The sequence below is a fragment of the Ruditapes philippinarum genome, unplaced genomic scaffold (genome assembly GCF_026571515.1).
Source record: "Ruditapes philippinarum isolate M1 unplaced genomic scaffold, ASM2657151v2 ctg14073_1_1_1_1, whole genome shotgun sequence".
Taxonomy (NCBI): domain Eukaryota; kingdom Metazoa; phylum Mollusca; class Bivalvia; order Venerida; family Veneridae; genus Ruditapes; species Ruditapes philippinarum.
The window spans coordinates 1-16,742 of record NW_026852487.1 but is presented as its reverse complement, the minus strand read 5'-3'; the positions used below and the strand labels follow the sequence as shown (position 1 = coordinate 16,742).

General features: G+C 34.0%; 1 protein-coding gene across 1 annotated transcript; it reads left to right on the top strand.

Annotated features, from left to right (window-relative positions):
* Positions 1-3,756: 3,756 nt before the first annotated feature.
* On the top strand, positions 3,757-15,045 carry LOC132714670 (phosphorylated adapter RNA export protein-like). The gene is made up of 6 exons (XM_060697581.1): positions 3,757-3,854; positions 6,420-6,512; positions 9,420-10,033; positions 12,563-12,654; positions 13,607-13,749; positions 14,371-15,045. The coding sequence occupies exons 1-6, from the start codon at positions 3,757-3,759 to the stop codon at positions 14,876-14,878; spliced, it is 1,548 nt and encodes a 515-aa protein (XP_060553564.1). The 3' UTR covers positions 14,879-15,045.
* The last annotated feature ends 1,697 nt before the right edge of the window (positions 15,046-16,742 follow it).

Genomic DNA, 16,742 nt, shown 5'->3' with positions numbered 1-16,742 from the left:
TATTTCGGGGCCCGATTTGAGTTGGGGCCGATTTGACCCGCTAGTTTGCATATGGCATAACTATAAGCAAGGAAAACATTCATCAATTATTGATACCTTTGGGTAATGTGCATCTTTATTTGACCCGCCAAACACTCTAGTCTCTAGCAGTTCTAGTCTTTTTTCAAAAACGTCCAAGTTGTCAGCCATCATTTATAGTCCGAAATATTGCTATTGAAATTATTAGTAATCGCCAAGGTGTTCCGAAGAACTGATAACGATTCGCCCCACTGACAATTTGCCGGAGAACGACTCGCCACGCTTTAGTGATGATATTCGCTCCAGAAAAGAGACGATTCGCCATTTTTGAAAATAATCATTTAAAACGTTCTTTGAGTTATTCAAAATATAAAATGATTAGATTTCAATATATTTTTTGTGTATATATGTGAAATAAAATGTTCTCTTTATGTATCTTTAAGAACAGAAATTAATAGGTCAATTGAACTGATAGCTAGGTTTCGGTCGGTCTATTTACCCCAAGACACCCCAAGACTACCCCAAGACACCCAAGACTATCCCAAGACACCCAAAGACTACCCCAAGACATTCCCAAGATACCCTAAGACACCCCAAGACTCAATCGGAACTCCTCGGGCGACCCCAAGACTACCCCAAGACACCCCAAGAATACCCCAAGACACCCCAAGAATCCCACAAGACACCCAAAGACTACCCCAAGACACTTTGTTTAACTGATATGTAATTACGATCTTATTTTACATTGTTCTCCATTATAATGTGTGTCTTTTTCCCGCGCTTCGATAAAAACTGTGTGTGCAATGTCATTTGAATGCTTTAGTTTAATAATAAAATAACCGGGCTGTCATTACAGTCAGAGCTCTATTGAGTCAGGCATAGTAAATCAAAGCACTGAAAGCGAAAGCAAGTATTTTAACTACACGATTAGCACTAAAATTCCGAAAGGATATTAATAAAAAAGAAATGATTAAATTAAGGGACTCTACTGAGTTTTTTTTTAACATGACGGGAGAAGAAACATTTTTCCGATATTTGTGTACCATTTGATGTAGGTCTGATCTAATGAATTGTGTGCAAATTTTCAAATCATTCTGTCAACCCGTTTTTTTTTCTTCTACAATTATCGTTTTTATTCTGCAAAATGACCCAGAAATGAAAAGGGTTGCATATCGGGTTGAGAATTGCACTTACGATCGATTTTCAATTTAATTGTGGCTATATTTCGTTATTATCTTTTGCAGATTTTTTCCATTAAAATGTGCCCCATTTTATAATTTTTGATAAATGTATAAATTTCAAACAGAAAAAAAGAATCCCTTGAGAAAATCCAAAATGGCAATATTGAAAATGTTGCAGGCTCGGTTTGAATGGGTCTTTTCATCGACTATACTGTCATCTGCAAACTACCGTCTACGCCACCTGCCAACGGCTAAAGCAGAATTCAACAATTGATCATGGTAATGGCAAAATTATGCATTTAGAAACATCCGCAGATGTTTTCATATGGCAGTTATAATTATATCATCGAAACATCAATATGACACGTATGTGCAATTCCGTGAAAAGTATATATGTTGGCTTCTCTAAAAAGATAATTAATTCAATATTTATTAATGATCCTAATTCCAAATGTTCCAAAGCCAATGTATTGTCCACTCAAAATGAAAATTATGAAAAATGGATGTATCAAAGCACGGATTTATATTACAATATAATGTAATATAAATCCGTGATCAAAGGTACATCCATAATTTTTCATTCTTTAGAAATCACAAACATGTGTTAAATAATATTTCAATAATAGATTTAGAGCATGCTAGAAGTAAAACAAATGAAGAAAGTAGGCTGAACGTACATGTGCAGTAATTTGTCGTTAGGTAGAAAAATGTAAACAAAGTAGTATTTGAAAGACCCTGATGTGATAGTTAAATAGAATATAATTTTCTTGTGGATTCTGCGTACAGTGAGTTAGCCAATAACGGGTCACTAGCGAAACTTTTAGTGTTTATGAACGAACGATTTTTAGATTCTTATATAAATGTATGATGATTAGAAGTATTTTTATTCCCCTTTCACTGTATACTTCTTGTGAATTCATATTTTGAATGCATCGTGTTGTATTTACCGTTTCCAAACTTCTTGTAAACATGCCAATAGCTGGTCAAATCGGCCATTAGCGGGTCACGTGATATACGTACGGGTTTTTTTCTCAAAACATTAATTATCTGTCAAATTCTTCCTTAACCAGGAAAATATTACACAACTATGTGTTACCGCTGAGTATTAAAGTGAAAAGGGTACCAATAAGTAAAGAATCCAAGTGGCAGCTGCATGATTGTGGTAAAAACAATAATGATTGTAATAATTCTGATCTAGATATCTGCTCAATGAATTGTAAATTGTGTAGATAACATATTTATTTTATTTTCAGGGGACAAAGCAGCTCATCGAAGCAATTTTTTGCACATTCTATGTAAAATTCCATTAAATTAACTGTAACACAAGTGTCTTGTTGTGAATCAAAAGCTTAAAATGCAGTCTCAAGAAATTTGCATGTTCTTCTATGTGGTCATTATGAGGATACACTTTATAAGAATAACAAACAAAATTGTCAACTGATTTTCTTTTATTGAGTAAACTCTGTGATATAAACAAACAAAATCATAACAAAATACATGTAATGAGGTAAAACAATATTGACTACATCATTTAACAATACTGACTTGGTTCAATGTCAAACCTAAAGAAAAACCCATGTAATTATGTAAAACAAAATTGACTCGATCATTAAACAATACTGACTTGGTTCAACGTCAAACCTAAAAAAAAACATTTAAAACAATATTGACTTAATATCATTAAACAATATTGACTTGGTTCAACGTCAAACCTAAAAAAATACATGTAATGATGTAAAACAATATTGACTAGATCTTTAAACAATACTTGCTTGGTTAAAAACATTATGAATTTTCAGTCATACTTGCTTGGTTAAAAACATTATGAATTTTCAGTCACTTAAAGGCACATTATGTGTAAGAAAGAATAATAATTCTGCCGAAAGTGCAAAAATGAGTTTAAATATGTTGTAATATGGATTTATATCATGTGAGATGCTTATCATCTGATAAAAATACCTTTGAATATAAAATCATTTGTGATAAAGCAAGTAAATTAATACAAAATACTAATTAACTTTAACTGTACTAAACCTAAGCACAAAGGAAACTAAAAATGGTTCAGAAATATGACCAATAAGTAACTTCTGGAGACTGCAAAATGGACATTAAAAATAACAAAGCTTTGAAAAAATAAAGTGATAGCCTTAAAATAACAAGGCTTTGAAAAAAATAATGATAGCATTGTTAGGCTTAATTGGCTTTTACAGAGTTGAAAATTTACATACATTTGTATGTTATTCCTTGTTCAGTGTCATGGCAGGGCCTTCTGGGATTTTATCTAGTATTACAGAAAGTTTTTGAAAATTACTCTCAATATCTGGGTGAAATATAATATAGTTGCATGGCAACACAACCCCACCACCTTCAGAACTTGGAGCCGGCCATGGTGGGAAACTCTGAGTGGGCTCACCAGTAACTTCAGCTTCGATATGTCCTTTGTCCATAATGGTACGAAAAAAGCCAGCTATCCCTCGTGGAACATGGAAAATTGGAAGTCCTGCTACATCTCACAACCGTAGCTGGCGTTTTTGGTCAGTGACTCTATCATGTAACAATGTTTGGAATGACTCAAGTGGCGGCAACCACACCAAGCAGGCATCAGTATCATAGATATTTGTATATTCAGGCTCTACTGTTAGATGTGTTGGGGATGTAATTGATGGTGGTCTTATTTGAAAAGCGTGATACCCTTTGATAACTGACTTTTTAAGGACCATGGATTGTTCTGAAGTTTCCTGAAAAATAAAAATTATTTCATTAATAAAGGAAAATTAGATTTAACAATAGCTTCATTTATATAAAAAAGTAATCTTAATGAGAATAAGTTAGGAAAAAAGAATAAATAACAGCACAGCATTAAATAGAGATAAAAGGAGATACGTCAAGAAATGAAGTAATAATAATAATAATAATAATAATAATAATAAGAAAAATTATTAAATTTTAAACAAAATTCTTAGTTCAATGGGGAAATAATTCTGTAAAACAAATGTGTGCTAAAGTAATAAATTTTGTCACACATCCTGTGGGTGATGAAAAACCATGTATTTGAAGTTTTAAGTGGTTAACTTAAAAATAAAGAAGTTACTGTACAGTTAAAAATAATATTTTAGAATCTAGAACAATAATATTTCAATGTTGCAGCAGTTTATACTACATAAAACACCATATTTTAGCATGGACTGCATAATTCACCTGCAATAATAACATAAATAAATTAAATTTTATATTTCTTTGTATACAAACCAAAATTTGCTTTAAAAAATAGTTTCTAAAACCTGTTTAATAACTTTGAGGCGGTCCCTTCCTGGAAAATTGCATGACCCGCTATTGGACAACGTGATGCAATTTAATTGACCAGCGCTATATACTGAATTTATTGAACTCGTTGAATAAAACAATATTATGCTCGCCAGTGGCTCGCATAATATGATTTTATTCAACTCATTCAATAAATTTAGTATTAAACCTACACTCATTCAATATCCTCTGTATAACATATAGAAAAAATATTGAATAATTATCATATAGATCTATTGAATAATTATCATCTATGTATTTTTATTCAATCCTTTTTTTCATGTACTATTACTGTTTGTTTATTTTTCTATTAAATTCCAAAATGAAAAAATAGGGAGTGAAACGTAGGCCTATATATACTGTGAATATGAGTATGATTGACAAATTTTCAGTAGGAGCGAAACGTATAGGTACGAACAGTCTTGGGAATGAAATTTCTCGAGAGTGAACCGTCTTATTGTCGAAACGTTTTCGGACCGAGTGGAAATAAGCAGAAAAATAGGACAAAAAAGTAAAGTTTTTGCTACCCAGCTTAGTCATATACAGCAGTAGCTTTAAAATCTACTTCTGTCCTGTAATGAAAGCGAATATTATTATTTTGAACGCATGATACCAGTTACGCATTTGTTTGACATTAGTTTTCGCGGATATTAGAGGTCTAATTTCGTTATATTTCTGGTTGACTCTCACTCTTTTACCAGCAACTGTTTTTATGAGTATTATGTGCATACTTGTGTATGACACTGAGATGGTCTCGGCCATAGGTGTTCGGCGCGTTGATTGGTCACTACCCCCGGGCTCCCTCATCCACTCTACAATTAACTCTCCTACCTCTCAAGACCATGTAAAGTGCAGTATTTTTCATTTGAAACATGTTTTAATATTTGGTTTATGCTTTTAATTGAATTACTTCTATTTCCCACAAAAATTTAAAAATTGATATATATATATTTAGTAAAGGTATGCAACTCGCCGCACATTTTTCAGAACTCATTTTAATATGAACTCCATAACTCCATCATTTTTTCACCAATTTTCAATATTTTATAGAATTGATTTATAAAGCTGTCATTACAACCATTTCAAGTTATAAGAACATATGTAATCTCGAAGTCACCACAAGTGTAACTCGACAGAGACCTGACCGCTGGGATTTTGGCAAAATTACCTGACTAAACAGCAATTTATTCAAAATGAATGAATAATTTTTTGTATTGCACATATAAATATGATAAAATTATATTATTATTTGTAATAACTGTTCAATCAAAACATCATATTAAACTATAGTAAAACGAACCGTTTGGGTAATGACCAATCAACACGCCAAACACCTATGGTCTCAGCCCAGTGAATGTTCGTATTTTTTGTTCTCTATTAAATCAGTCGCATTTGAGGCATAATTCTGGATTAAAAAACACTGTTTTTGATGAAGTGCATACTGTCTTTGAACATCATCTCTATCTAAGTCAAATGAGGCACGAAATATAGTATGTTTGCCATCTCCTTTTTTTAGAAATCTTCATCCTGTTGTTACACTGTTCAATATCATCTGTACCACTAGTGCACTACCAAAGTTGTTTATATTTTGTCCCTTGTGTCAAATATTGGCCTTGCCGCAGGGGGTCATAGGTTTTCTTTATTTATAATATATATTAAAAACTTTAAATATCTTCCTCCCCCACCTTATATACTTTTTAAAAGTTCTTTAACATTGCTATGTAACAGTCTAAAGCACAATAGCTCATGATTTCGAACCTCTTAATATTAAAAAAACTGATCCTGATTCCCGATGTGGCACAAAATTTTGCAAATAAAGGTTTAAAAAAAAGTTTTTTTTTCAAATTGAAAGTAATTTAAAATAAAGAAAAAATTTAACCTGGGAAATTTAAAGCAGAGATGAAAAATCATCAATAGTGTAAAGGTAGATAAACATAGTAGTTCCGAGAGCAGTGATGATGGGGAAGAAGACACATCCCTCTGCAGAGAGAAACAAAAGAAATTCTTCAGGTACAAATTTTACATTTAATATGTGTCCTTATTTTCCCACATCAATATAATTGGAAGGGTAATTTTGAAATTGCATTGTCTGTACTTCCAGCACTGTTATCTTGAAATTAGTTTGACTAATTTTCTTGAAACTTGTGAATGTATATTTATGTGAATAGGGAAATGAGGAAAACTGAGAACATTACATTTATTCATTTATACATATATTTAATGTATTGGGAATTAATTTCAGAATTTCGCATTGTCAATAGTTGAGCCTTGACTTTTTACCCGTTATCATCTTATCAACTTTCTTGTGTATTTTTTTCTCATTATACCCCCAAAAACGAAGTTTGGGGGGGTATATAGGAGTCACCCGGTGGTCGGTCGGTCGGTTCGTCGGTCGGTCGGGCGGTCGGTCGGTCCAGACGTCCGTTGCATTTTCCTTGTCCGGAGCATAACTTGAAAACTAATGGTTGGAATTCAATATAACTACATACAATGGTCAAGCACATTGAGAGGAAGTGCAGTGCACAAGAACCATAACTCTATCATGACTAATTACAGAGTTATTGCCCTTTGTTACTTTTCCTTGTCCAGGGCATAACTTGAAAACTACTGGTTGGATTCAAAACAACTTCATACAATTGTCAAACACAATAAGGGAAGTGCAGTGCACAAGAAACCATAACTCTATCTAAAGTAATTACAGAGTTATTGCCCTTTGTTGCTTTCCATTGCTTTTTTTTTTGTCCGTGTGCATTTTCCTTGTCCGGAGCATAACTTGAAGACTAATGGTTGGAATTCAATATAACTACATACAATGGTCAAGCACATTGAGAAGGAAGTGCAGTGCGTAAGAAACATAACTCTATCTTGACTAATTACAGAGTTATTGCCCTTTGTTACTTTTCCTTGTCCGTGGCATAACTTGAAAAAACTACTGGCTTGGAATTCAAAACAACTTCATACAATTGTCAAACACATAAGGGGAAGTGCAGTGCACAAGAACCATAACTCTTATCTAAAGTAATTACAGAGTTATTGCCCTTTGTTGCTTTTCCATTGCCTTCTTTTTTTTGTCCGGACCATAACTTGAAGACTAATGGTTGAAATTCAATATAACTACATACAATGGTCAAGCACATTGAGAGGAAGTGCAGTGCATAAGAACCACAACTCTATCTAAAGTAATTACAGAGTTATTGCCCTTTATTACTTTTCCATTGCTTTCTTTTGTCCGGACCATAACTTGAAGACTAATTGTTGGAATTCATTATAACTTCATACAATGGTCCAGCACATTGAGAGGAAGTGCAGTGCACAAGAACCATAACTCCATTTTGACTTATTACAGAGTTACTGCCCTTGTTTCTTTTCTTGTCCAGAGCATGACTTTAAAACTACTGGTTGGAATTCAAAACAACTTCATACAATGGTCAAGCACAATAAGGGGAAGTGCAGTGCACAAGAACCATAACTCCATCTTGACTAATTATAGAGTTATTGCCCTTCGTTACTTTTCCATTGCTTTCTTTTGTCCGGACCATAACTGGAAAACTTATTGTTGGAATTCATTATAACTTCATACAATGGTCAAGCACATTGAGAGGAAGTGCAGTGCATAAGAACCATAACTCCATCTTGACTAATTACAGAGTTACTGCCCTTTGTTACTTTTCCTTGTCCAGAGCATGACTTGAAAACTACTGGTTGGAATTCAAAACAACTTCATTCAATGGTCAAGCACAATAAGGGGAAGTGCAGTGCACAAGAACCATAACTTCATCTTGACTAATTACAGAGTTATTGCCCTTTGTTACTTTTCTTGTCCAGAGCATAACTTGAAAACTACTGTTTGGAATTCAGTACAACTTCATACAGTTGTCAAGGACATTCAAAGGAAGTGCAGTGCACAAGAGCCATAACTCCATTTTGACAAAAATACAGAGTTACTGCCCTTTGATACTTTTCCTTGTCCGGAGCATAACTTAAAAACTACTGGTTTGAATCCAAAACAACTTCATACAATGGTCAAGCACAATAAGAGGAAGTGCAGTGCACAAGAACTTTAACTCTATCTTCAGTATTTATAGAGTTATTGCCCTTTGTTCTTTTTCTTTGTCTTTCTGGACTTATTACAGAGTAATTCAATTAAACTTCATCAATGGCCAACCACATTGAAAGGAAATGCAACATACATGAACCCCAATTATCTTTAATTGCCCACAACCATAACTCTATGTTTCAATTCTTTTACAAGGTATTCTGTTACTAGTAACATCCTCATTTCCGAAGCAGTCTTGTGGGGGTATTAATCACATTTAGTGATAGTTCTAGTTCATTTTAGTAACATTAGGCACGTGTACAAAGGTAACACTAAAGGGGAAAATCATATTATTTGTGTTATTTCTAAAGGTACAAACGTTGTGGGGGTATTAATCACATTTAGTGATAGTTCTAGTTTGATACTACCATCCATGAGCAGGCTAAATTGAACATTTTCAATTGTGCCATGTGGGACCTTCTTTAAAGTTTTAATTTTGTCTGTTTCATATGAGTTTCTTATATATCATCTTGTAGAAAAAAGTAATTCATTACATGTAGGTGCATTGTATATCTTTTTACCCTTTAAAGTATTACCTTGATCTGTACATGACCTTGACTATTAAGGTCAAATATGAAACAATATTAAAATTCTGTACATAAAAATGTTTTTTTCTAAACTCTGCAATATTCTTATATCTGATGTGTTTGCCTTTGGCAAATAAATAAAGTTGGGCTTGTCCTCTGCATTGTGGTGGCTCTTACAGTAAATGAAATATTGGTGTACTTCTGAAGAACATAAAGCATTTCTTTTGTTGTCTTTCTTTCAATTTAAATTCTGTTCAGATATAATGATACAGTGTGATAATTTTAATATTAAAGGAAACAAAACAGCAGTGGTGTGGTATCAGATTCAAGTTCTCCCATGAAAGAAGGAAAAACAGATTCTGGATATGCACAAGGGTCACAGCGTAAGAAAAGTAACAATATATGGGGTTCAGTAATTACTGAACAAGATTTGACACAAACATTGGTACAAAGTGCAGCAGTAGACAAACCGGATGAACTATCATATAATGAGCGTAGTGTTGAGAGTTATGATTTCACAAAGAAATATCAGGAGAAAAGACATGGATGGGATATGACTGATTCAGGTGTTCCAAGTTTGGATAACAACACTGATAATTTCAATTTTGGAGTTAATTCAAAGTCTTCAGATGTAAGGGGCCGCACTATAATTGGCTATGAAGATACCTTAGACAAGTCAAGAGATCAAAGAGATTTAAGACATAATATTGGCAAATCAAATAAAAGAAAACGTAAAGCAGATAATGGCAATGATAGACATCAGCATAGTCGTATTCATGATAGGTTAGGCATTAAAAAGGTGACAACAACAAAATTAGGTGAAATAGATGTATCTGTTGATATGGAAAGTGAATTGCTGATTGCAAAAATAGCCGAATTTCTTCATGAACCCAAAGTAGAATTAATAGGTAAGTGCTTTTACATATATACTGTTAACATATACAAATGTATGAGGATGTAGTGTCCATATGAGTGATCCACTGCATTACATATAGATCTTAAAATTGCATCCTTTTCTGCAAAACTGTAAGGCTTGAAGCTTTAATATATGGATTGTAGTATCTTCGTATAAAAACCCTTAAGGTGTTTAGTTCCTCTTGTCAAAGACAAACAGATGGAGGTATTGTCTTAGTACACTAGTCCGCATTAATTAACATTTCTGGTTAAGAATAAAGTTTACATATATATAAGTGACAAATCAGAGGTCTAATTAATCGAAATTTTCTTTAAAATCATGCAGTTTTCCCAAAAAGCTGAGCTTACACAAGCTTTTTTATTTCCCAAATTTAATAGCAATTTCAGCAATAATTTCCCCAAAATATAGAAGCTAAGGCCTTTTCCAAATAAAGTGATTTATGATCCTTAAATTTAATACTATTGAAACACACCTTAATGAGTTTTACCTGTCACACCAATTATAATTTATATGGTCAAAAGTTTAAAGATCAAGGTCACTGTGACTTATAATAGGCTTTGGTCCTTTTTCTTAGAAACTACCTTTTCTACTCAGAGTGCCAGATATTTATACCCCCGCACAACAAAGTTGTAAGGGGGGTATACTGGAATCAGTTGTCCGTCTGGCCGTCCGGCGTCCGTCGGTTTTTTCTTGTCCGCCCAATAACTAAAGATTCCTTTGACCCACAGTCTTCATATTTGGCATGGAGGTTAGTCTTGATTAGTAGATGACCCCTATGGATTTTGAGGTCACCAGGTCAAAGGTCAAGGTCACAGGGGCCTTGACTTCTAAAAGCTTGTCCGCCCAATAACTTAAGATTCCTTTGACCCACAGTCTTCATATTTGGCATGGAGGTTAGTCATGATAATTAGATGACCCCAATTGCTTTTGAGATCACTGTGTCAAAAGTCACGGTCACAGGGTCTTTGACTTCAAAAAGCTTGTCTGCCTAATAACTTTAGAATCCTTTGACCCACAACCTTCCTATTTGGCATGGAGGTTAGTCATGATAAGTAGATGACCCCTATTGATTTTGAGGTCACCAGGTCAAAGGTCAAGGTCGCAGGGGCCTTGACTTCAAAAAGCTTGCCCGCCCAATAACTTAAGATTCCTTTGACCCACAATCTTCATATTTGGCATGGAGGTTAGTCATGATAAGTAGATGACCCCTATTGATTTTGAGGTCACCAGGTCAAAGGTCAAGGTCGCAGGGGCCTTGACTTCAAAAAGCTTGTACGCCCAATAACTTAAGATTCCTTTGACCCACAGTCTTCATATTTGGCATGGAGGTTAGTCATGCTTAGTAGATGACCCCTATCGATTTTGAGGTCACAAGGTCAAAGGTCAAGGTCGCAGGGGCCTTGACTTCAAAAAGCTTGTCCGCCCAATAACTTAAGATTCCTTTGACCCACAGTCTTCATATTTGGCATGGAGGTTAGTCATGATAAGTAGATGACCCCTATCGATTTTGAGGTCAACAGGTCAAGGTCACAGTGGCCTTGACATCAAAAAGCTTTTCCGCCCAATAACTTAAGATTCCTATGACCCACAGTCTCATATTTGGCATGGAGGTTAGTCGTGATTAGTAGATGACCCCTTTCGATTTTGAGGTCACCGGGTCAAAGGTCAAGGTCACAGGGGCCTTGACTTCAAAAAGCTTGTCCGCCAAATAACTTAAGATTCCTATGACCCACAGTCTTCATATTTGGCATGGAGGTTAGTCATGATTAGTAGATGACCCCTATCGATTTTGAGGTCACCAGGCCAAAGGTCAAGGCCACAGGGGCCTTGACTTGAAAAAGCTTGTCCGCCCAATAACTTAAGGTTCCTACGACCCACAGTCTTCATATTTGGCATTGAGGTTAGTCATGATTAGTAAATGATCCGTATTGATTTTGAGGTCACTGGGTCAAAGGTCAAAGTCACAGGATTCTTGTCAAAATAAAGCTTTTCCACTCAATTGCTTCAGAATGCCTGTCCAGAGTGTATTGATTTTGACATTTTCACATTTGAAGCATGTAGAATACATAACTTAGCAATGCACTGGCTTATAAACCTCTGATTTGGCAGGGAGGTTGTCCTTGAGTTCTAAATGGCCACTGTTGATTCTGACAAAGTGGTATGCGGGGGTATTCACGCCATGATAGTGGCAGTTCTAGTTTTTTCTGGCCAAAGGTTTTTAACCCCTCAAAATTAAGAATGAGGGTTAAAATGCAAATTTTGAGAAATGTAAGGGGAACAATATATCTGCTTTAGATATAGGGAAGTCTATAATGTTTCTGAGAAAGGACAATCTTATTATATCCAATCAATTATCATCATACATGTGCTTCAGAAAAAGTTTGATTAATTTTTGTATTGTTACGCTTGACAATAACCTTAAAAATAACTGAAAACAGTACAGAATCTAGAAAGAGTAATACATGTATATTAGATAAGTGTTGATGATAGTAATACTACAATCATTGTTTTTTTTGTTTAGAGAGAATAGTTACACATCTTGGAAAAGATGTTGCAATAAGAATTCTGGAAGCAACCAAAGATGTGGAAGAAGGTGGAGGCATGTATACACTTGTAAGTTTTCTTCATTGTTTTATGTCAGGTATAAGGATCAGTTTATATGTTATCATATTATTCTATTATATCATGTTTAGTTTCTAGCAGTCATTTATACTTAACTGATACAATACATAATTAAATGAGTCGCGCCATGACAAAACCAACATAATGGGTTTGTGACCAGCATGGATCCAGACCAGCCTGCGCATCCGCGCAGTCTGATCAGGATCCATGCTGGCTTACATACTCTATAACAAGTAGAGAAACTGATAGCGAACAGCATGGATCCTGATCAGACTGCGCGGATGCCAATGCCTCATATTATCATGGTACTTAACTGTTTAACACAGGCAACAAAAGTTAAAAGAAAATATGTTGAATATTGTAAGAAAGACATGTCAATTTCATCATAGTTTTTATTCCATTAAATGTTTGCATGTAAGCTATTATGTACACAACATGGCAATTAACACCAATCTGCTGCCTAGGGAGTTAAGTTGTGTTCTCATATGATATATCTAAGGCAATTACATTTTAACAGTTTCAAAAGCAAAACCAATAGTAATCTTTTTGTTTAAAGTACATCTTTACCTAGTCCCGTCTGAAAGTGGGGATTTTCTCTATGGCATTTATCAAATATCTCAATGGTTGTTTATCAAAGACACTTGTCTTAAAAGATATGAAAACTAAGATGGTGAAATAATTTACTTTCTTAATCTGAATAAAATAATAATTTTTCTCAGTTGTATTTGTAACATTAGGATAAAAATACAATAATAAAGTAAAAGTAAAACTGCTGGCAGATGCATGAAGTCTAGGAGGCACTTGAGACTGTTTATGCCGAATATCTTGGAATTATGGGTACATGTACCACGGAAATATGAATGAAAACGTTGAAAGTGAAAAATAAATTTTCCAAAAGGTAAATTTTACTGTATAAAGAAAGAATGTTGTATATTGTTTACAGGATGGTAGTAGAAGACGTACACCAGGTGGTGTCTACCTAACATTGATGAAACAACAACCAGAATTTAATAAAGATGTTAGAAGACTTATTTTTGTGGAAGATGTTCAAGAAATGATGAAACACAGAAGGGAAAAGCGTAAAAAGTAAAAAAAATATAATAAAAATTGAGGGTTTGCCCAGGGGAGCACCCAATAAATTATCTTTCAATAATCTTTATTTATTGACCAGTTTCTGTCATATTTGGTAAGAACATACCTCTATCTTATTAAAATCAGAACATACCATAGATAGATGGTTTATGGTACTTTAGGTAAACTTGGGCCAAAAGGTCACCAGTGCTAAATATAGATTTTATGCTTTTGCTCTTACAACATTTATTTATATTGATACAATCATGCCTTTTATATTTGGTGGGCAGATACCTTGTGTGGTTCCTTTGCTTGAAGTTAAGGGTCACTGGGTTTAATGTTAGTGTTTCTTGACTCTGAAGCTTTTTTCTGAAACTTGTATGCTTTTAACTGGGCTATTTTTCAATGGATTTATTAACAAAACTTACCTTTTATTCTAATCATAATTGAAGCTAGTTTACTTTCTGAGTTATTTCTCTCTGATAATTTCTACTCTCATATTTTTATTATGAGCATAACACTGAAGTCATGAACCTCATGTTTACATTTCATAAATTGTCTTATGGTGATTTCTCTAGGCTCTCTTAGACTACTTGTCATTACCTTATCATAATGATTACATGTATTTATTTCCAGGGCAAAAACAAAGAAAAAACAACAAGCTAAGAATGAGGGCAAAGAGCAAGAGGATAATAATTTGGGTTCAGTGTCACACTCTGAATCTGGATCAGTGTCAAACTCCTTAAAGACAACAGACAAAGCTGTAGATGTGGCAGAAGATATGGAAGATGGTGAAATTAAAGATGAACCTGATGACGAAAAAAATACTGTTGGAAAAGTAAACCAACAAAATTCCAAAAATAATTCAGATGATGGGAGCAGTGGGGAGTCTGATTACTATGACAATGATAGACAGAAATCTGTCTGGTCAAAACCATTCAATTTTGAAGATGAATTAGCAGAAACTAAGAAATTAATCCTTGAAAAATCAAAGTCACAAAATAAGGGACAGAATTGTGAATTGAAGGAAACAGAGTGTAATGAAGGTCAGGATATGGATATAAATAATGTTTCTGAAATGGCTGATCTAGAATCTGCTGAAGCAAATGTTGTAGACATTGATTTGGGCATTGATACAGATTAGTTAAACAAAGGACTTCAGATAAAATGGTATAACCTTAAAATGAAATGTTTGACATATGGCGGTGTGTAAAGCAGAACAAAATTCATGTGTTCATATTGTAAATCTTATGATGATTTTGAAAGATTTGATCACTAGTTCTCATTAGAATAATTACAAGAATTTGGTCTAACTTTTGTTGTTAGTTCACCCATACATGCCATATTTCCAGCCACCCAGATAGGGGGATTTGTCTTTAAAAAGTAGAGGATTTGGACCAAAATAGTGGTATTTTTTTAGAAAGCTTACACCAGTCGTAATCTTATAGTTTAAAATATGCAAAAATAAATATATATATTTTCCCCATTTTATTATGAAAATGAGCATTTCTTCTACATCATTTGATATTTCCATGTTCAAAACAATGATAAATAACAACTAAAACATGTATCCGAAATGTGGTACATCCGAAGTCACATACCATTTTGTAAATGAAATTAGTGATCTTATTAGCTATTATTATACATCAGTAATTAATTGATTTTTATATGCCCGAAAGAATTTTGGGCATATTATGTTATAACCCCTGGCATCCGTCCGTCTGTCCGTTATGCATAAACTTAAGCCCCATTGGCCACAACATTTCAAACTTCATAAGGATATTGTCCATATTGGTAGAGAACCCTAATGATTTTTGGGGGTCACAAGGTCAAAGGTCAAAGGCACTATTACCCTTTAAAACCGAAAAATTTTTCCAGAGCAAACTCAATTCATTGTGCCACAATATTCCAAACTTCAAGGATGTTGTCATATTGAATACGAAGACCCCTATTGATTTTGGGGTCCAAGGTCATTAGTCACTATTCACCTTAAAACTGAAAACAGTTTCTGAGGCATAACTTAAGTTCCATTTGGCCCACAATATTCAAACTTCATAGGATGATAGTGCATATTGGGTAGAAGACCCCTTTTGAGTTTGGGGTCACAAGGTTAAAGGTAAAGGTCACTTACCTTAAAACTGAAAACAGTTTCTGGAGCATAACTTGAGTTCCATTTGGCCCACAATATACAAACTTCATAGGATGATTGTCCATATTGGGTAGAAGACCCTTATTGATTTTGGGGTCACAAGGTCAAAGTCACTATTACCTTAAAACTAAAAACTAGAGTGTTAAGAAGTTTCCAGAGCATAACCTTAGTTCCATTTGACCCATTATATTCAAACTTCTTAGGATGATTGTCCATATTGGGTAGAAGACCCCTATTGATTTTGGGGTCACAAGGTCAAAGGTCACTATTACCTTAAACTGAAAACAGTTTCTGCTCAATAACTTAAGTATTAATCAACCTACAGCTGTAAAATTTTATAGGATGAACAGCTGATTCCCATGTCTTGCAAATGCTTCATCCTTATTAAAAAAAAACACTTCCAGGCATATAATGCTCAGCCTAGCGGTGCTCTTGTTTATTTATATTTTATACAATACAAATTTTTTGATACCATGAATGTTAAGGAGATCAAATTTAAGCAATTTTTTGCACTGGAATTTAATCTGCAAAGAATTCTGGATATGCAGTTTGATTTCCGGTTTCAGAAAGTTAAATTTATATTTTTTTGAATAATAAGAGGCTGTTTAGCGCTTATGTCAATCATTTATTGTGTTTTTTAATGAAAAATTTACAGGTCAAAGGAGCTAAAAATAGAAAAATCTTTTTAACACTAGTGGCTACTGTTTTGATCCAAATAATTATATGCAGGAAATTGGTCTAAAAGTTTGATTTGATGATTTCTAGGTCAAGTACAAATATGGGTCACCTGGGGTCAAAAACTAAGTCACACTGCCGAAATATGGAAAAACATTGTTAACACTGGTGGTCACATTTTTGA